Source organism: Pipistrellus hanaki, assembly GCF_964339955.1.
Source record: "Pipistrellus hanaki genome assembly, chromosome: 16".
NCBI lineage: Eukaryota > Metazoa > Chordata > Mammalia > Chiroptera > Vespertilionidae > Pipistrellus > Pipistrellus hanaki.
In genome coordinates, this window is record NC_140518.1 from 15242746 (window position 1) to 15263335 (window position 20590).

The 20590-nt window shown below is 52.0% G+C and overlaps 1 protein-coding gene across 3 annotated transcripts in view; it reads left to right on the top strand.

Annotated features, from left to right (window-relative positions):
- The first annotated feature begins 507 nt into the window (after positions 1–507).
- The window catches only part of RGS9 (regulator of G protein signaling 9), a 57653-nt gene continuing 37570 nt past the window's right edge, over positions 508–20590 (top strand). For all 3 annotated transcript variants that reach the window (XM_084864086.1, XM_084864084.1, XM_084864085.1), the window contains exons 1-4: positions 508–764; positions 11074–11170; positions 19996–20046; positions 20438–20544. In XM_084864086.1, coding sequence (XP_084720212.1) covers positions 708–764; positions 11074–11170; positions 19996–20046; positions 20438–20544 — 312 coding nt within the window. In that variant the 5' untranslated portion in view covers positions 508–707. The remainder of the gene's footprint in view (positions 765–11073; positions 11171–19995; positions 20047–20437; positions 20545–20590) is intronic.

The window sequence follows — 20590 nt, forward strand, 5'->3', positions numbered from 1 at the left end:
TTTTAAACATTCGTTGAGGGCCATGCACTGTGTTACACACTTCCCCATCCGATGATATACCCGATCCTTCTGTTGGATACGATCTCCCTCTTTCACTTTTCAGATAAGGACATTGAGACTTTGGGACTTTAAGGAACCTGCCCAAGGTTGCCCAGCTGGCTATGGCAGAGCTGGGAGAGGCACTGTGTTTCCCACCGCCTCGTCTCACTTCTGTACATAACTCTGTTGCTAGTGGGAGGATCTGTCGCAGAGCTGAAAAGCTCCCTCTCGTGACGGATCCTCCCACTCAGGTCTCACCTGAGGCTCCGTTGTGTCCCCGAAGAGAGAGAGAGAGACACACACACACACACACACACACACACACACACACACACACACACACACACACACACACACACACACACCGCCCCCTGGCGGCAGGTGAGCGCCAGCGCAGGGCATGCTAACGAGCCCGCGGAGCGGCTCGCTGATTGGCTGGCGCGGATTCCAGCTGCTTCCCAGGGGCGGGAGCTCCGGCGAGTAAAGGGGCGCCGCAGGCAGCAGCCGCCCCCGCCCCGCGCTCTCGGGGTGCCCCCTCCGCACCTCCTTTTGGGCTTAAGGGTGTGCGCGAGGCACGCCGGCCCTTTCACTGGCGGGCTTCTCTCTTCTTCGGTGTATCTGGCTCTCTCCCCTTTGTGCTCTGGTTCTGAAATCCTCCCGGGTCCAGGATGACAATCCGGCACCAAGGCCAGCAGTACAGGCCGAGGATGGCCTTTCTCCAGAAGGTGAGCTGGTCTGTCTCCGGGCCCTGGGAGGTGCGCGGGGACCCAACTCTGAGAAGTGTCCGCGGAGATGCTGGACAGGCTCAGTGCGATCGATCCTGTGGGCAGGAGCGGAGGGCATCCCCTGCGGTCCGTTAATGACGCTGCTGCTGCTATTAGACGACTTCTTTGCAGTGTGTGTGTGTGTGTGTGTGTGTGCATGCCTGTGTGTGTGTGTGTGTGTGTGTGTGTGTGTGTGTGTTTTAAAGACTATCATCATTAGGTTTCCACGTAACCTGTCTGCTGGAGATGGGAAGCCAGGGGCCATGGTGTGCAGCAGGCTCAGAACTACCTGTTACTCAGGAGAGGAGGGTGCCTGAGGCAGTTCAGCCCAGGCTGTCACCTGCAAGACTGTCTCCGGATATCGGATATCGTTATAAGGCACCCAGATGTTAAATTAACATTTTGGGGGGTTATTTTTTGGATCCCAAGCTGCAGTGTTTTTTGTTGTTTTTTTTCCTGTAGTGAAACCGAGTATAATTTTATTTCAGATTTGGAAAGAATATCAGTATCTGTGAGAGAAAAATCCAATTTAAAAATATGTAAACAAACATTTCTGCATGTAGAAAGAAGAGCAGAATAATTGTTTCATTAGGTTATTCTCTTCGCTACGCCGGCTTCCCCAGAGAAGCCGCTGGTGGCTGGGCCCGGGATGGCCAGTCCCCCAGGCCAGGCCGGACGCTCTCAGAGCAGGGCCTGGGGAGCAGGTCCCGCCATGAGGCAACGCCGAGGTTGCCTACCCTTGCCAACTCTCTACAGAAGCAAAAACGGTGGGAGATGGCACCAAACTGTGGTATTTTAAAGTGTGTGTGTGTGTATGAGTGTGTGTGAGTGTGTGTGAGTGAGTGTGAGTGAGTGTGTGTGTGTGTGTATGGTGACTGTACACATCGATCATGCAATGATATATTTGTAGAATCAAGGACACCCCCGCTCCCAGCACCCCCAAATCCCCCATTGGAGCATGTGTATCTGCTTATCTCAGGTCTCCGTGCTGGCAGCAGAAGTCGGACCCTTTCTCTTCGGCCACAGACTGCCTTGGCCCCGCACCGGCTGTGCTGTGGTCGTGGGGGAGGTGGTGTGTGTCTGGCAGGGGGATGTGTTTGGAAACAAAGCGGCTGGTTTTGTTGTGAACTCTTCAGATAAGCAGTGTCTGGAGAGATCGCCGGGGGATTAGGTCCTAGGTCACTCGTCTGCCCTTCCTTCCGTCCACAGCCGCCTTTCCGGGCGCCGTGTCCGCCACCTGAGGCTTATCTTGTTGAGTGGCATTAGCCGAATGCTCCGTGACAAGCGGAGCCCTGGGCCCCTGGAGCTCAGTTTGTGGGTGTAGTCAGTGCCCAACTGTCCTGATTGCCTGGGACGTTCAGTGCTAAAACCTGGACAGTGCTGGGTGCACTGGACCGCTGCTCACACTCCTTTGCCCACTTCCAGGAGCTGTGTTTGTATCCAGGCAGTGGAGGTGTGAGGCTTCTCCCTAAGACAGGCGAAGGTTGTCAGAAAGGACCCCAGGGCTGATATCGCAGACACCAGTTTCTAAACGCAGGGCAGACCACCTGAATCCCTGTCTGAAAGCCATGGGCATCTTCCAGGATTCCCCAAGGCTGTCTTCTTCCTCCGCCCCCAGACAGGCAGGCTGGGAGCCCAGGAGGAACGGTCTGGAAAGCATCTCCTTGTCCTCTGAACCTCAGACGTTCTTGCCATCATGGCTGTTGTCTAGCAGAGTCTCCTCTCTTTACCTTGGCCTTCTGACTGGAGTCTGGTCACCAGCCTCTTCCACCACCATCGCACTCTTACCTCCTCCACCCCAGCCTCCTCCTCCAGCCCCCAGCTTCATCTTCCACCCCTCCCACTCTCCCCCTCCTCCACCCCAGCCTCCCCCTCCTCCATCCCAGCCTCCCCCTCCTCCATCCCAGCCTCCCCTCCTCCACCCAGCCTCCCCTCCTCCACCCAGCCTCCCCCTCCTCCACCCCAGCCTCCCCCTCCTCCATCCCAGCCTCCCCTCCTCCATCCCAGCCTCCACCTCCTCCACCCAGCCTCCCCCTCCTCCATCCCAGCCTCCCCCTCCTCCACCCCAGCCTCCCCCTCCTCCATCCCAGCCTCCCCCTCCTCCATCCCAGCCTCACCCTCTTCCACCCCAGCCTCCCCCTCCTCCATCCCAGCCTCCCCCTCCTCCACCCCAGCCTCCCCCTCCTCCATCCCAGCCTCCCCCTTCACCCCAGCCTCCCCTCCTCCACCCCAGCCTCCCCCTCCTCCACCCCAGCTTCATCTTCAACCCCTCCCACTCTCCACCGCTTCCACCCAGCCTCCCCCTCCTCCACCCCAGCCTCACCCTCCTCCATGCCAGCCTCCCCTCCTCCACCCCAGCCTCCCCCTCCTCCACCCCAGCCTCCCCTCCTCCATCCCAGCCTCCCCTCCTCCATCCCAGCCTCCACCTCCTCCACCCAGCCTCCCCCTCCTCCATCCCAGCCTCCCCCTCCTCCACCCCAGCCTCCCCTCCTCCATCCCAGCCTCCCCCTTCACCCCAGCCTCCCCTCCTCCACCCCAGCCTCCCCCTCCTCCACCCCAGCTTCATCTTCAACCCCTCCCACTCTCCACCGCTTCCACCCAGCCTCCACCTCCTCCACCCAGCCTCCCCCTCCTCCATCCCAGCCTCCCCTCCTCCATCCCAGCCTCCACCTCCTCCACCCAGCCTCCCCCTCCTCCACCCCAGCCTCCCCCTCCTCCACCCCAGCCTCCCCCTCCTCCATCCCAGCCTCCCCCTCCTCCACCCCAGCTTCATCTTCAACCCCTCCCACTCTCCACCGCTTCCACCCAGCCTCCCCCTCCTCCATCCCAGCCTCCCCCTTCACCCCAGCCTCCCCTCCTCCACCCCAGCCTCCCCCTCCTCCACCCCAGCTTCATCTTCAACCCCTCCCACTCTCCACCGCTTCCACCCAGCCTCCCCCTCCTCCACCCCAGCCTCCCCCTCCTCCATCCCAGCCTCCCCTCCTCCATCCCAGCCTCCACCTCCTCCACCCAGCCTCCCCCTCCTCCATCCCAGCCTCCCCCTCCTCCACCCCAGCCTCCCCCTCCTCCACCTCGCTACTGAGGTCCTTGCCAGGTGCACAGCTCCCTAGAGCAGGAGGCAGGATAGAACCAAGGTGTGCAGAGCAGGTCTCAAGAGCCCGTGCCAGGGGATCCTTAGTGATGAACCTGCTGCACTAGATGCCCAGCCTGCTGTGGGCCTGTGTGCACCTGCCATTCACTACGCAAAGGAATGGAAAGGAGTATTTATGAAGTATTTGTATTCCCCAGCGGGGGCCTGACCTACACCCTCTCATTTATCCCTTACGACAGTGGCATTATACAACATGGACGGGTGAAGCAGCAGGATGGTTCGCAGACTCACCAGGGCTTGGGATGGTCCGGAGCGGGCAGGGGGCTGACGGACAGGAAGGCTGGAGGGAAGGGCCCAGAACTGGGGCTTCAATGTCGTGCGGAGGAGTCTGAGGCTCTCTGTGCTCAGGGAGAAGCTGTTTGATGTTTTACAATCAGAGCTGAATGAAATGAGTTGGTTTACAGGTTAGAAAGGTGATTCTGATGAGAGGGCATGAGTTCTTCTCTACCCTGGCTGCTCTTTGAGAAATATGGCTCTCAAGTTACCCTCCTTAGAGTTTCTGATTCACTTAAAAGGTAATTAAGTGGGGTAGAGACCAAGCATTGGCCTTTTTAATGGTTTTTAAAAAAGTATTTTTTATTGATTTCAGAGAAGAAAGGAGAAGGAGGGAGAGAGATAGAAACATCAATAATGAGAGAGAATCATTGATTGGCTGCCTCCTGCATGCCCCCTACTAGGGATCAAGCCTGAAACCTGGGAACCAAACCATGACCTCCTGGTTCATAGGTCAACCCTCAACCACTGAGCTGCCCCAGCTGGGCTAATTGATTTTTTTTTTTTTTTTTTTGAGAGAGAGAAACATCCACTTGTTCCACTTGTTTATGCAATCATTGGTTGATTCTTGTATATGCCCTGACTGGGGATCAAACCCACAATCTTGGCATATTGGAACGATGCTCTAACGCCACATGTGTCAAACACAAGGCCTGCGGGCCAAATCCAGCCAAATCCAGGCCTTGCAATGTGGCCCGCACCGCGCTGTCATCACTGCACTCCGCTGTCAGTTTATGACATTGTCAGTTTATGACTGTTCAGTAAACCATTCGGCCCGCGATTTAGGCTGGATTTTAGATTTTTGGCCCCTTCTCTGATTGAGTTCGACATCCCAATGGTTGGCAAACTGAGGCTCCCGAGCCACATGCGGCTGGCTCTTTGGCCCCCTGGAGTGTGGCTCTTCCACAAAATACCACGGCCTGGGCGAGTCTATGTTGAAGAAGTGGCGATAGAAGAAGTTTAAGTTTAAAACATGTGGCTCTCCAAAGAAATTTCAATCGTTGTCCTGTTGATATTTGGCTCTGTGGACTCATGAGTTTGCTGACCACTGGACTAACCAACTGAGCCACGCCAGCCGGGCAGCATAGGTGTTTTAAATAAAGTCTCTCTAGTGATTTGAATGCAGAGCTAAGATGAAAGCCCCTGGGGCATTTGAGCAACTCTGGAGACATTTTGGGTTGTCACCGCTGGGGAGGAAGATGCTGTGGGCATCTTGTGGGCCAAGGCAGGTGCACAGGACAGCCAGCCCCACAGCCCAGACTGACCCTCCCAGCGTCAGCGGCACCGGCTGGGGGTGCATTTCAGAGTGCAGATGCCAGGGGGGCGGAGCCCGAGAGCCAGGATGGGGGCCAGAGAGGAGACAGGTCGGACACAAAAGCAGAGTCAACAGATGTTGGCCGCTGCCTGCCGGGGTCACCGAGGACGCTCCTGGGGCTTGTGACCAGGGTGTAAAGGGCAGGTTTTGGGGAAAGACTGTGAGCCCCGATTAGGGGATGGCGCTTTCGAGGGTCTTCCAGACGCCGAGGTCCGATGGCCGGGAGGTCAGCTGGCCTCCGTGTAGCCAGACGCATTAGCAGGAGCCCCTCCCGCTTTGTTTGCAAAATCACCTCCTGGTTCCGGTCACTGTCCCCATCTGGGTACAGAAACGTCCTGATTGGTATCACCCCTCCCGGGAGCCTTGCTAGGCTTAAGGGAAAATTCCAGCCCCACAGATCTTGCGCATGAGTGACAGGTCCTTAATGCGAGGCGCCGGCGTGGAGGAGGATGGGGTGCGGAGGCCGTCAAAGCCATCCTTTCTGCTCCTTCGTGATGTGGGGGTTCCCTGTCATGCCGAATGTCACACCGCAGCACGTTGGCAGTTGAGAGAAGCAACGTGGGCCTGACACCCCACCGCCCCTGCCCCCAACACGGGGTCTGGCGGGTCCGGCACAGCCTGGTTCCGTGACATTTCCGTGTTGTCTGGGAAGGCGACGCAGCTGCCTGGAGGTGCCAGGAGCTGAGCCTGACATTTGGGGTGGGGTGGGGATGGCCATCCTCTCCCTCATTCCTAGCGGATTGCCCGCTGGACAGAAGTTGGCAGAGTCAGCAGAGTTGGCAGCCGTTGGGAGCGGAAAGTCATGGACTGGTCGCTCCCTGGAGGGCTTGGGAGATCACCAGGCTCTCTCCTGTCTGCCATGGGCAAAGGGCTTTCGGATGGAGCCAACGCTCAGACCAAAGCAAACATTCGCTCACTTGGGCTGCCGGGACCAAGGGCCACAGGTCGGGGGCGCCCAACAAGGGGACTTGATTTGCTCTCAGTTTTGGGGATCTTGGTGTTGGCGGGGTTGGTTTCGTCCTCGGCCTCTGCTCTGGGCGGCCAGAGGGCTGCTTTCTCCCGTGTCCTCACGTGGTCTTTCTTCTGCGTGTGTCCGTGTCCCAATTTCCTTCTGGAAAGGACACCAGTGGTAATGGAGTTGGAGCCACAACGAATGGCCTCATTTTAATGCCATTACCTCTTATATTTAAAACAATATATTTTATTGATTTCAGAGAGGAAGGGAGAGGTAGAGATAGAAACATCCATGATGAGAGAGAATCATTGACCGGCTGCCTTCTGCACACCCCACACTGGGGATGGAGTCTGCAACCCGGGCGTGTGCCCTGACTGGGAACTGAACCGTGACCTCTTGGTTCATAGGTCAACACTCAATCACAGAGCCACCTGGCCGGGTTCCATCATCTTCTCAAAGATCCTCTGTCCAAATGGGGTCACATTCCCAGGTCCTGGGGGTTAGGACTTCAACATATGAATGTGGAGGGGTCGCAGTTCAGCCCCTGACAGTCCCTCAGAGGTGGTGCCACCAGCCAGAGCCTTTCCTCACTGGGTGGCTGGGAGGCCCTCCAAGGAGAGTCCTGAGGAGAACGACTGGCGTCCCAATGGGCCCGGCTCCCTCAGAATGTTCTTGAGGTCCCTGTAGGCCCCCTCCTTTCTGGGAAGGGTGATCCACCTGCCAGAAAGAAATCTGACTCCCCTCATTGTGTTGTAAAAATAGCTCTCATTATTCCTCCTCGGAAGGTTATTTTCAAGCTCTTTATAACTAGATTTTAATTTAAAATTTTTTTTTTTTAACACTAAGAGAAGGGATCAAATTCCCTGACTTTCTCTCTCAGGGAAACGCAGGTTTCTAACTCATGGGGTGGGTGTCTACATCTTCTCCAGTATCAGGGCCCTCTGTTTCTTCGAAATGCTGCTGTTTCACCTAAAAAATCATTTAAAAATAAATGTGGGATTTCACCCAGCAGGCCCTCAGGCCCCAAAGGCAGGCACTTCTTGAAGCAGCATTGGAAACCACAGCTCAGGGCTAGTTGAGAACTCGGAAGGAGTGACTCCCGCAACCTGTGGCTGCTGTGTCCCCTGGCCATGTCCAGGGCGAGTGAGGCCACCTCCCAGTCCTGCACACCTCCCTCTTAGCTCCCCTCCCTGCTGTGGCCTCTCTGCTGGCCCAGTGGCCTGAGATACTGTGAAGCCTCGACATTGCAGACCAAGAACCGAGGCTCCGAATGGAGCGGAAGGGAAGTCTCCATCCCAGAACAAGCCCGTGAGCCAGGACAGTGTCCTCGCGGAGGAAGCCAGCCTGCAGTCAGTCTTGCACAAGGAGCCCCAGAGCGACCTTGACCATGCGCTTGACCCTGGTTGTTTCTCGAGATGCTGGTTTAGCAACAGATTGAAAGTGGACTCTCAGCCCTCAGCCGTGACTCAGGACGTCGTCCCACACCCTTCCCTCCTCCGGGAGGTGGGGACCTTCCAGCCGCAGGAGCTGTGGCCGAGGGGCCGGGGGCAGGTCTAATGTGTCCAAATCAGGCTTTCTTGGCATGATTTCCCCCCACCCTCCCATCCAGGGCAGCTGGGTCCATCTCTCTCTAATGTTATATCTTTTTAAAAAATCCTCACCTGAGGATGTTTTCCCCATTGATTTTTAGAGAGAATAGAAGGAAGGGAGGAGGGGGAGGGAGAGAGAGAAAAACATTGACCGGAGAGAGACACGTTGATCGGTTGCTTCCCACAGGCACCTGGACTAGGGCCGGGGACTCAACCTGCAATTGAGGTACCTTGACAGGGAATTGAATTCTCAAGTGGCCGATGCTCTAACCCAGGGGTCCTCAAACTTTTTAAAGTGGGGGCCAGATCACGGTCCCTCAGAGAGCTGGAGGGCTGGACTATATGAACTACTAATTCCTACTGTAACACCTTGGGCTGCGCTCACTGCCCAAAAAACCTGGCGGGCAGGATCAGATTCCTCTGCGGGCCGCATGTGGCCCACGGGCCGTAGTTTGAAGACCCCTGCTCTAACCATTGAGCTGCCAGCCAGGGCGCTCATGCTCTATTTTTAAAATTTACTTAATTGCCGGGGAACACTTCTTACAAGAATTTTCAGTGTACAGACGATGTGGTAGCGCAGATCCCTATAATCTATCCATGTTGGTTAACTGACACTTTATGCCCTTTTGCTAGCAACTCCCTCTTCCCCACCCTCCACTCTTCCATTTATGTCGCCTGTTAGACACTTCACTACATGCTTTCACTAGTGGAAGCATGTAGGCTTTCTGTGACTGGCTTAGATCACTTAGAAAATGTCCTCCAGGTTCATCCGTGATGTTGCATGTGGCAGAATTTCTTTTTTTCTTTAAAGCCTGAAAAAGATTCCATTGTGTGCATGCGCCACGTTTTCTGTACCTGCTCATCCATCAGTGGACAGAGGCTGTGTGCCCATCTTGGCTACAGAGGATTATGCTGCAGTGCACACGGGAGTGCTTACAGCTCTTCAGGATCCTGATTCCAGTTCTTTCTGAGAAATATCCAGAGGCGGGGTTGCTGGGTGGCACGGTGATCCCGTGTACTTTTTGGAGGGACCTCCTTACTGTTTTTGTTTTGCATTCGCATCAGCAGTGGACTGTGAAGGTCCTCATTTCAATGTCCTCACTTTCCTGCCTTCTCACTCTTCCCCCTTCCCCCTCTCTCCCTTGGAGCACAGCCCTCCATCCCTGTCAGGGAAATCCGACTCTCTCCATGCACACTGCTTTTTCATCCTCTCAGCCTCCTCTTCTTCCTGGTTCTTATTCCAGTCAGTATCCTCCCTGTTTTTTTGATGCAACATTCAGCCGGCCTTTGCCATCTCACACATGCTTACTTTGTGCATGGCTCGATGCTAAGTGCTTTACACGGATCGATCTCATTTAATCTTCGCATCATTCCTCTGATGGCGAGGCACCTGCAAACTCCATTTTATGGAGAAATGAGTCTTAGTGAGATGTAGCAATTCATCTAGCGCAGTGGTCAGCAAACTCATTAGTCCACAGAGCCAAATGTCAACAGTACAATGATTGAAATTTCTTTTGAGAGCCCAATTTTTTAAACTTAAGCTTCTTCTATCTCCACTTCTTCAAAATAGACTCTCCCAGGCCGTGGTATTTTGTGGAAGAGCCAAAGGGGCCAAGGAGCAGCATATGGCTCGAGAGCCGCAATTTGCCGACCACGGATCTAGCGTATACTTTGGAGCAGGGGTTTGAACGGAGAGTTTTAGCCACCCAGATCCCTAGCATTTATCTCAGTTAAATTTCTGTTTTCCTACAAATGTCTTCCCAGCTCTCCGAAGATGGGCACTATCTCTTTTACTTTGTTCTGTCCTCCGCAGTGCTGGGCATGCCATACATGCTCCACAAATATGTGCTTAATCAATGAATATATTTAATGGGTGAGTAGAGCTAGGTTTTTACTCCCAGGCGTCTGAATGCAGCCCTATATGCAAAGTTTCAAAGATGCATTCATGGTACAAATGCTACAAATGACGATTCTGTCAATAACCACTAACATATGTCTCCTTATAAAGCATCTACTTAGGTTTATATGGCTTTGTCCTTATCTATCTTTATGCAGTATAACATATATCATGCCTTATAAAGTATTTTCACACAATTAGATTCTAAGAGATGAGAAAACCATACTTTGTAATGCAGGGCTGCGCTCAGAGGCCTAGAGAGTGTATTTTATGACGTAGCAGGAGAACGATGGTGATGACACCAGGTGGGTAAAACCAAGGGGAAGAGGTAGACCAGTGAGCTCTTTTAGTGTGGGGAGCAGACAGGTTGGTTTTTGGGTGCAGCCCTCCCCGAGGACAGGTCCAGCTGTGCACAGCTGCCCCGGCTTCCGGAGGGGGAATCTCGGCCAGCGGTTCTGGGAGAAGTGGCCTTGCAGGGCTTCGAGCACAGAGGTGACATGTTCTAAAATGATGAAAGACTCGCTCTGACTGCTCAGTTGAGACTAGCCCGAAGGGTTGACGTGTCACAGGGAAGCCCCATCACTTTCTGCCCAGACTACAGCGACCTCCTTTCTCTCCTGGGGCAACCTTCTGCAGGCTTCAGGGACTTCCCTCTGCCATAGACCACGTTTCTGAAACCCAGGCCAGACTATTCAACCGCTCAGAAACGGCTGCTGGAACAAAATCCACACACTGGGCGTGTTATTCAAGGTCCCTGCCACCGGGCCTCCACCTGTCCCTCCACCCTCACCATCTGACGGCTTTCTCTCCCTCTCACACTTTCCCATGCGTTTGCTCATCCTTCCCCTTTCTGTCCAGGAAAAGCCTTTGTTGTCATGTCCCATCTTCTCCTAAAAGTCTGTGCAGAATCTCCAAGTCAGGAGGAGTCTCCCAAGCACTCCCACAGAGAGGGCACGTGGGCCTGGAGCACACTGCTCCTCTAGTTCCGGTGGCCCTACTCAGTGCCACCTCGTGGTTTGCTGTGTGTCCCTCGACCCCTCAGCCTCTGATACGGTTCCCCTGAGCCACACGGTTTGCTTCTGCCTTGCAGATTGAAGCGCTAGTGAAGGACATGCAGAGCCCGGAGACGGGGGTCCGAATGCACAACCAGAAGATCCTGGTCACCAGCATTCCTCACGCCATGACAGGTAACCCCATCCTGTGACTTAGTCTTCTCCTGGAACAGATCACACAGGGGGCCTGGCAAACTACTGCTCCTGGGTCACATTGGGCCCGCGGCCTATATTTATAAATAAAGTTTTATTGGAACATGTCCACATCCCCACTTATGTATTGTCTTTGGCTGCTTTTATATGACCATGTGGTCGGCAAACTCATTAGTCAACAGAGGCAAATATCAACAGTACAACAATTGAAATTTCTTTTGAGAGCTTTTTTTTTTTTTTTTTTTTTAACTTAAACTTCTTCTAACGCAACTTCTTCAAAATAGACTCACACAATATGTACACAGATAATAATTTAACTTTTTTAAAAAAATTAAAAAAAATTAGGCTTAGGCTTAGGGTTAGGCTTAGGCTTAACTAGGCTTAGGCTTAGGATTAACTAGGTTTAGGTTTAGGCTTAACTATGTTTAGGCTTAGGCTTAAGCTTAACTAGGCTTAGGCTTAACTAGGCTTGGGTTTAGGCTTAACTAGGCTTAGGCTCAGGCTTAGCTAGGCTTAGGCTCAGGCTTAACTAGGCTTAGGCTTAGGCTTAACTAGGCTTAGGCTTAGGCTTAACTAGGCTTAGGCTTAGGGTTAACAAGGCTTAGGCTTAGGCTTAACTAGGCTTATGCTTGGGCTTAGCTAGGCTTAGACTTAGGCTTAGGATTAGGTTTAGGCTTAACTAGGCTTAGGCTCAGGCTTAACTAGGTTTAAGTTTAGGCTTAGGCTTAGGCTTAACTAGGCTTAGGCTCCGGCTTAGCTAGGCTTAGGCTTAGGCTTAGGCTTAGGCTCAGGCTTAACTAGGCTTAGGCTTAGGCTTAGCTAGGCTTAGGCTTAGGATTAACTAGGTTTAGGCTTAGGCTCAGGATTAACTAGTCTTAGGCTCCGGCTTAGCTAGGCTTAGGCTTAGGCTTAGGCTCAGGCTTAACTAGGTTTAAGTTTAGGCTTAGGCTTAGGCTTAACTAGGCTTAGGCTTAGGCTCAGGCTTAACTAGGCTTAGGCTCAGGCTTAGCGAGGCTTAGGCTTAGGCTTAGGCTCAGGCTTAGCTAGGCTTAGGCTCGGGCTTAACTAGGCTTAGGCTCGGGCTTAGCTAGGCTTAGGCTCCGGCTTAGCTAGGCTTAGGCTTGGGCTTAGCTAGGCTTAGGCTCGGGCTTAACTAGGCTTAGGCTCGGGCTTAGCTAGGCTTAGGCTTAGGCTTAGGCTTAGGCTCAGGCTTAACTAGGTTTAAGTTTAGGCTTAGGCTTAGGCTTAACTGGGCTTAGGCTTAAGTTTAGGCTTAACTAGGCTTAGGCTTAGGCTCAGGCTTAGCTAGGCTTAGGCTCAGGCTTAGCTAGGCTTAGGCTCGGGCTTAGCTAGGCTTAGGCTTGGGCTTAGCTAGGCTTAGACTTAGGCTTAGGCTTAGGTTTAGGCTTAACTAGGCTTAGGCTCAGGCTTAACTAGGTTTAAGTTTAGGCTTAACTAGGCTTAGGCTCAGGCTTAGCTAGGTTTAGGCTTAGGCTTAACTAGGCTTAGGCTTAGGCTCAGGCTTAACTAGGCTTAGGCTTAGGCTTTGCTAGGTTTAGGCTTAGGCTTAACTAGGCTTAGGCTTAGGCTTAGGCTCGGGCTTAGCTAGGCTTAGGCTCGGGCTTAACTAGGCTTAGGCTCGGGCTTAGCTAGGTTTAGGCTAGGGCTTAGCTAGGCTTAGGCTCGGGCTTAACTAGGCTTAGACTCGGGCTTAGCTAGGCTTAGGCTCAGGCTTAACTAGGCTTAGGCTCGGGCTTAGCTAGGCTTAGGCTTAGGCTCAGGCTTAACTAGGCTTAGGCTCGGGCTTAGCTAGGCTCAGGCTTAGCTAGGCTTAGGCTCAGGCTTAACTAGGCTTAGGCTCGGGCTTAGCTAGGCTTAGGCTTAGGCTTAGGCTTAACTAGGCTTAGGCTCAGGCTTAACTAGGCTTAGGCTCAGGCTTAACTAGGCTTAGGCTCGGGCTTAGCTACGCTTAGGCTTAGGCTTAGGCTTAGGTTTAGGCTTAACTAGGCTTAGGCTCAGGCTTAACTAGGCTCAGGCTTAACTAGGCTTAGGCTCAGGCTTAGCTAGGCTTAGGCTCGGGCTTAGCTAGGCTTAGGCTCAGGCTTAACTAGGCTTAGGCTCGGGCTTAGCTAGGCTTAGGCTCGGGCTTAGCTAGGCTTAGGCTCGGGCTTAGCTAGGCTTAGGCTCGGGCTTAACTAGGCTTAGGCTCGGGCTTAACTAGGCTCAGGCTTAACTTGGCTTAGGCTCGGGCTTAGCTAGGCTTAGGCTCAGGCTTAACTAGGCTTAGGCTCGGGCTTAACTAGGCTTAGGCTTGGGCTTAGCTAGGCTTAGGCTCGGGCTTAGCTAGGCTTAGGCTCGGGCTTAGCTAGGCTTAGGCTCGGGCTTAGCTAGGCTTAGGCTCAGGCTTAAATAGGCTTAGGCTCGGGCTTAACTAGGCTCAGGCTTAGGCTTAGGTTTAGGCTTAGGCTTAACTAGGCTTAGGCTCAGGCTTAGCTAGGCTTAGGCTTAGGCTTAGGCTTAGGCTTAGGCTTAACTAGGCTTAGGCTTAGGCTCAGGCTTAGCTAGGCTTAGGCTCGGGCTTAGCTCGGCTTAGGCTCAGGCTTAACTAGGCTTAGGCTCGGGCTTAACTAGGCTTAGGCTCGGGCTTAGCTAGGCTTAGGCTCGGGCTTAACTAGGCTCAGGCTTAACTAGGCTTAGGCTCGGGCTTAACTAAGCTTAGGCTCAGGCTTAACTAGGCTCAGGCTTAACTAGGCTTAGGCTCGGGCTTAGCTAGGGTTAGGCTTGGGCTTAGGTTTAGGCTTAGGCTTAGGCTTAAGTAGGCTTAGGCTCAGGCTTAGCTAGGCTTAGGCTTAGGCTTAGGCTCAGGCTTAACTAGGCTTAGGCTCGGGCTTAGCTAGGCTTAGGCTTGGGCTTAGCTAGGCTTAGGCTTGGGCTTAGCTAGGCTTAGGCTTAGGCTTAGCTAGGCTTAGGCTTGGGCTTAGCTAGGCTTAGACTTAGGCTTAGGCTTAGGTTTAGGCCTAACTAGGCTTAGTTTTAGGCTTAACTAGGCTTAGGCTTAGGCTTAACTAGGCTTAGTTTTAGGCTTAACTGTGCTTAGGTTTAGGCTTAACTAGGAAAAAAAAAAAAAATAGACTCGCCCAGTCTGTGGTATTTTGTGGAAGAGCCATACTCAAGGGGCCAAAGAGTGGCTCGAGAGCCGCCGTTTGCCGACCACTGCCCTAGCCCTTTCCAGAATATGTTCGCTGATGGCTGGGCCCAGGCCCCTTCTTTCGAAGGGGTCAGAAGGGACGAAGAAAAGGACTCAAAAGGTCACTTTGTGAAGCCATTCCACCCAGGAGGTCATTTTAAAAAAATGTTTACTGGGAGTTTCTGTTGCTTTTTTGTTTTTGTTTTTATTTTAACGGAATCAGGTAGCAGAAAATAACTATTTGGCAGTAAAAAAAAGTGGCCTTGTTCTACCCTCCCTTACCTTCTAATTTACATTCAGACCCTTCTTAACCACCGTGGGGATGGCACCCAGGGGCAGACTCTCCTCTTGCTCATCTGGGTAAACCCAGTGCTTAGCAGAGTGCGGGCCAGCGTAGAGATCTAATAAAAATTCACTGAGTGAGTGAACTAATGAGTGAGTGAACCTGGTCTAGCACTTGACATTGAGTCAGGCTCCCTGGGATTGAGTCCGTTGGGCGCCTTTTCTAGCTATGTAGCCCTAACCTCCATGTTCTCACTTTAGAAGCAGAAGTGGCAATTCCTGCCTAAGAGAACGAGTGCAGGAATTAAATGAGATAGTTCCATGCCTGGGGCCAGCACACAACGGAGGCTGGAAGAGTGGCAGTAGCTCACAGCTTCCCACACTGTGTCAGTTGACAGACACTGTCAAGTTAGAGAGAGATACAAGCGTCCCCATTTTGCAGCGGGGGGGCCCCGGAGACGCAAAGAGGTCTAGCAACTTGTCCCCACGTCACTCGACTCCTACGTGGCTGAGTTTGGACTTGAGCCCAGTTATGTGACTCTGGTTTTCATCCTCTTATTCCTACCACTGTGCGCTCACTGCTTCCCTGCCTTGCAGGTTCCTGGGTGAGGTGCCCACCTGCCATGCTTCCCTGCCCCTCCTCCCCCCACTCCTCCTGTGCAATTTTTTAAACTTAAGCTTCTTCTATCACCACTTCTTCAAAATAGACCCGCCCAGGTCGTGGTATTTTGTGGAAGAGCCAAAGAGGCCAAAGAGCAGCATATGGCTCGAGAGCCGCAATTTGCCAACCACGGATCTAGTGTATACTTTGGAGCAGGGGTTTGAACGGAGAGTTTTAGCCACTCAGATCCCTAGCGTTTATCTCAGTTAAATTTCTGTTTTCCTACAATGTCTTCCCAGCTCTCCGAAGATGGGCACTATCTCTTTTACTTTGTTCTGTCCTCCGCAGTGCTGGGCATGCCATACATGCTCCACAAATATGTGCTTAATCAATGAATATATTTAATGGGTGAGTAGAGCTAGGTTTTTACTCCCAGGCGTCTGAATGCAGCCCTATATGCAAAGTTTCAAAGATGCATTCATGGTACAAATGCTACAAATGATGATTCTGTCAATAACCACTAACGTATGTCTCCTTATAAAGCATCTATTTAGGTTTATATGACTTTGTCCTTATCTATCTTTATGCAGTATAACATATATCATGCCTTATAAAGTATTTTCACACAATTAGATTCTAATTGTAATGCAGGGCTGTGTTCAGAGGCCTAGAGAGTGTATTTTATGACGTAGCAGGAGAACGATGGTGATGACACCAGGTGGGTAAAACCGAGAGGAAGAAGTAGACCAGTGAGCTCTTTTAGTGTGGGGACAGGTTGGCTTTCGGGTGCAGATCACACAGGGGGGCTGGCAAACTACTGCTCCTGGGTCACATTTGGCCCGCTGCCTATATTTATAAATAAAGTTTTATTGGAACATGTCCACATCCCCACTTATGTATTGTCTTTGGCTGCTTTTATATGACCATGTGGTCGGCAAACTCATTAGTCAACAGAGCCAAATATCAACAGTACAACAATTGAAATTTCTTTTGAGAGCTTTTTTTTTTTTTTTTTTTAACTTGAACTTTTTCTAATGCAACTTCTTCAAAATAGACTCACCCAATATGTACACAGATAATAATTTAATTTTAAAAAATTAGGCTTAGGCTTAGGCTTAGGCTTAGGTTTAGATTTAACTAGGCTTAGGCTCAGGCTTAACTAGGCTTAGGTTTAGGATTAAATAGGCTTAGGCTTAGGCTTAACTAGGCTTAGGCTTAGGCTTAACTAGGCTTAGGCTCAGGATTAACTAGGTTTAGGCTTAGGCTTAACTAGGCTTAGGCTTAGGCTTATGTTTATGCTTAACTAGGCTTAGGCTCAGGCTTAGCTAGGTTTAGGCTTAGGCTTAACTAGGCTTAGGCTCAGGCTTAGCTAGGTTTAGGCTTAGGCTTAACTAGGCTTAGGCTTAGGCTTAACTAGGTTTAGGCTTAGGTTTAGGTTTAACTAGGCTTAGGCTTAGGCTTAGGCTTGGGATTAACTAGGCTTAGGCTCAGGCTTGGCTAGGTTTAGGCTTAGGCTTAGGCTTAGGCTTAACTAGGCTTAGGCTCAGGCTTAGCTAGGTTTAGGCTTAGGCTTAGGCTTAGGCTTAACTAGGCTTAGTTTTAGGCTTAACTAGGCTTAGGCTTAAGCTTAGGCTTAACTAGGCTTAGGCTTAGGCTTAGGCGTAATGAGGCTTAGGCTCAGGCTTAGGCTTAACTAGGCTTAGGCTTAGGCTCAGGCTTAGCTAGGCTTAGGCTCAGGTTTAACTAGGCTTAGGCTCAGGCTTAGCTAGGCTTAGGCTCAGGCTTAACTAGGCTCAGGCTTAGCTAGACTTAGGCTTAGGCTTAACTAGGCTTAGGCTTAGGCTCAGGCTTAACTAGGCTTAGGCTTAGGCTCAGGCTTAACTAGGCTTAGGCTCAGGCTTAACTAGGCTTAGGCTTAAGTTTAGGCTTAACTAAGCTTAGGCTTAGGCTTAACTAGGCTTAGGCTTAGGCTCAGGCTTAACTAGGCTTAGGCTTAGGCTTAGGCTCAGGCTTAGCTAGGTTTAGGCTTAGGCTTAACTAGGCTTAGGCTCAGGCTTAACTAGGCTTAGGCTCAGGATTAACTAGGTTTAGGCTTAGGCTTAACTAGGCTTAGGCTTAGGCTTATGTTTATGCTTAACTAGGCTTAGGCTCAGGCTTAGCTAGGTTTAGGCTTAGGCTTAACTAGGCTTAGGCTCAGGCTTAGCTAGGTTTAGGCTTAGGCTTAACTAGGCTTAGGCTCAGGCTTAGCTAGGTTTAGGCTTAGGCTTAACTAGGCTTAGGCTTAGGCTTAACTAGGCTTAGGCTTAGGTTTAGGTTTAACTAGGCTTAGGCTTGGGATTAACTAGGCTTAGGCTCAGGCTTGGCTAGGTTTAGGCTTAGGCTTAGGCTTAGGCTTAACTAGGCTTAGGCTCAGGCTTAGCTAGGTTTAGGCTTAGGCTTAGGCTTAGGCTTAACTAGGCTTAGTTTTAGGCTTAACTAGGCTTAGGCTTAAGCTTAGGCTTAACTAGGCTTAGGCTTAGGCTTAGGCGTAATGAGGCTTAGGCTCAGGCTTAGGCTTAACTAGGCTTAGGCTTAGGCTCAGGCTTAGCTAGGCTTAGGCTCAGGTTTAACTAGGCTTAGGCTCAGGCTTAGCTAGGCTTAGGCTCAGGCTTAACTAGGCTCAGGCTTAGCTAGACTTAGGCTTAGGCTTAACTAGGCTTAGGCTTAGGCTCAGGCTTAACTAGGCTTAGGCTTAGGCTCAGGCTTAACTAGGCTTAGGCTCAGGCTTAACTAGGCTTAGGCTTAAGTTTAGGCTTAACTAAGCTTAGGCTTAGGCTTAACTAGGCTTAGGCTTAGGCTCAGGCTTAACTAGGCTTAGGCTTAGGCTTAGGCTCAGGCTTAGCTAGGTTTAGGCTTAGGCTTAACTAGGCTTAGGCTCAGGCTTAGCTAGGCTTAGGCTTAGGCTTAACTAGGCTTAGGCTTAGGCTTAACTAGGCTTAGGCTTAGGCTTAACTAGGCTTAGTTTTAGGCTTAACTGTGCTTAGGTTTAGGCTTAACTAGGAAAAAAAAAATAGACTCCCCCAGGCTGTGGTATTTTGTGGAAGAGCCATACTCAAGGGGCCAAAGAGTGGCTCGAGAGCCGCCGTTTGCCGACCACTGCCCTAGCCCTTTCCAGAATATGCTCGCTGATGGCTGGGCCCAGGCCCCTTCTTTCGAAGGGGTCAGAAGGGACGAAGAAAAGGACTCAAAAGGTCACTTTGTGAAGCCATTCCACCCAGGAGGTCATTTTAAAAAAAAGTTTACTGTGACTTTTTGTTGGTTTTCTTTGTTTTTATTTTAACGGAATCAGGTAGCAGAAAATAACTATTTGGCAGTAAAAAAAAGTGGCCTTGTTCTACCCTCCCTTACCTTCTAATTTACATTCAGACCCTTCTTAACCACCGTGGGGATGGCACCCAGGGGCAGACTCTCCTCTTGCTCATCTGGGTAAACCCAGTGCTTAGCAGAGTGCGGGCCAGCGTAGAGATCTAATAAAACTTCACTGAATGAGTGAACCAATGAGTGAGTGAACCTGGTCTAGCACTTGACATTGAGTCAGGCTCCCTGGGATTGAGTCCGTTGGGCGCCTTTTCTAGCTATGTAGCCCTAACCTCCATGTTCTCACTTTAGAAGCAGAAGTGGCAATTCCTGCCTAAGAGAACGAGTGCAGGAATTAAATGAGATAGTTCCGTGCCTGGGGCCAGCACACAGCGGAGGCTGAAAGACTGGCAGTAGCTCACAGCTTCCCACACTGTGTCAGTTGACAGACACTGACAAGTTAGAGAGAGATACAAGCGTCCCCATTTTGCAGCGGGGGGGGCCCCGAAGACGCAAAGCGGTCTAGCAACTTGTCCCCACGTCACTCGACTCCTACGTGGCTGAGTTTGGACTTGAGCCCAGTTATGTGACTGTGGTGTTCATCCTCTTATTCCTACCAATGTGCGTTCACTGCTTCCCTGCCTTGCACAGGGGGTGCACTTGGTTCCTAGGTGAGGTGCCCACCTGCCATGCTTCCCTGCCCCCCCTCCCCCACTCCTCCTGCTGGGGAACCCCAGCGGCTGTTGGAACAGGACGCAGGGAAGGAAGGCCTTGTCTTGCAGCTGCAGATCAGCTGAGTAATTGGCATCCAACTCCTCGGATGGCAGGTGACCCAGGACTTCTGGGGTCGAAGGTGGCTGATGCGGGAGCCCGCACAGACCATGCGGTGCGGATGCCAGCGGCTTGTCAACTCATTTGACTTATTTCAGGGAGCAGTCAATTGGATGACAAACCCTTGGCTGCTTGGCGGAGAACACTAATCTGTCTGCTGTCTGTCTGGGTCTTTCTCTCTTGGTCTGCATAACCTGTATAGCGTTCAATGAGATGTGGGTGGAAAGGCTAAAACAGCCAGTCCTCCCCTGGCCCTAGCCGGTTTGGCTCAGTGGATAGAGCATCAGCCTGCAAACTGAAGGATCCCAGGTTCGATTCTGGACAAGGGCACATGCCTGGGTTGCGGGTCCGATCTCCAGTAGTGGGTGTGCAGGAGGCACCTGATCAATGATTGTCTCTGAACACAGTGGGGGTGGTTGGGTGGGTGGAGGTAGGGAGTCCCTGAAAGTATTGAGCAGAAGAGGGACGTGATCCCAGCTGAGCAGGGTGGGGAGGCCAGCCAGGCAACAGCGTGGAGGCCAGCGGGTGTGTTAGGAGGCTCTGACAACGGCCTGACATTTGTTTTTGCAGGAAGCGATGTTCTGCAATGGCTCGTCCAGCGGCTCTGGATCTCCAGTCTGGGTGAGAGCCCGTCTGGCACTGGGTTACCAAGGTCTGCTGTGTGTGCAGCCCACGGGAATCTGCATGGAGGCTTAGCCCAGGTCTCTGGGAAGCTGACATTTGAATTGAACAGACGAGGCCTTCCTGTCTAAAACAGCCAGAATCCAACTGGGGGGACAGACTTGTTTCGTACAAAATATTGGCCGGGGAATCCTCCTTATTGGCACGTTCCCCAGCTGATCCTCGCCCACAGCCGAGTCCAAGAACCTCATTCCCTCCCTCCTTGATTGACGTGCTGGTGGGATGGAGGCATCTCTTTTGGAGTCCGGGGTGCTGTGTGTGTGGGCCGGGTAGCGAGCTGCTGCCTTCGGCCTCTGCTCTTAACTCCCATGCTTCCACCGCTTTTCCCCAGAGGCACAGAACTTGGGCAACTTCATTGTCAAGTACGGCTACATCTACCCCCTGCAGGACCCCAAGAACCTCACACTCAAACCTGATGGCAGCCTCTACCGATTCCAGGTGAGTAGTGGCCTGGACTCTGGATGTTAACATGGGGGCACTCTTA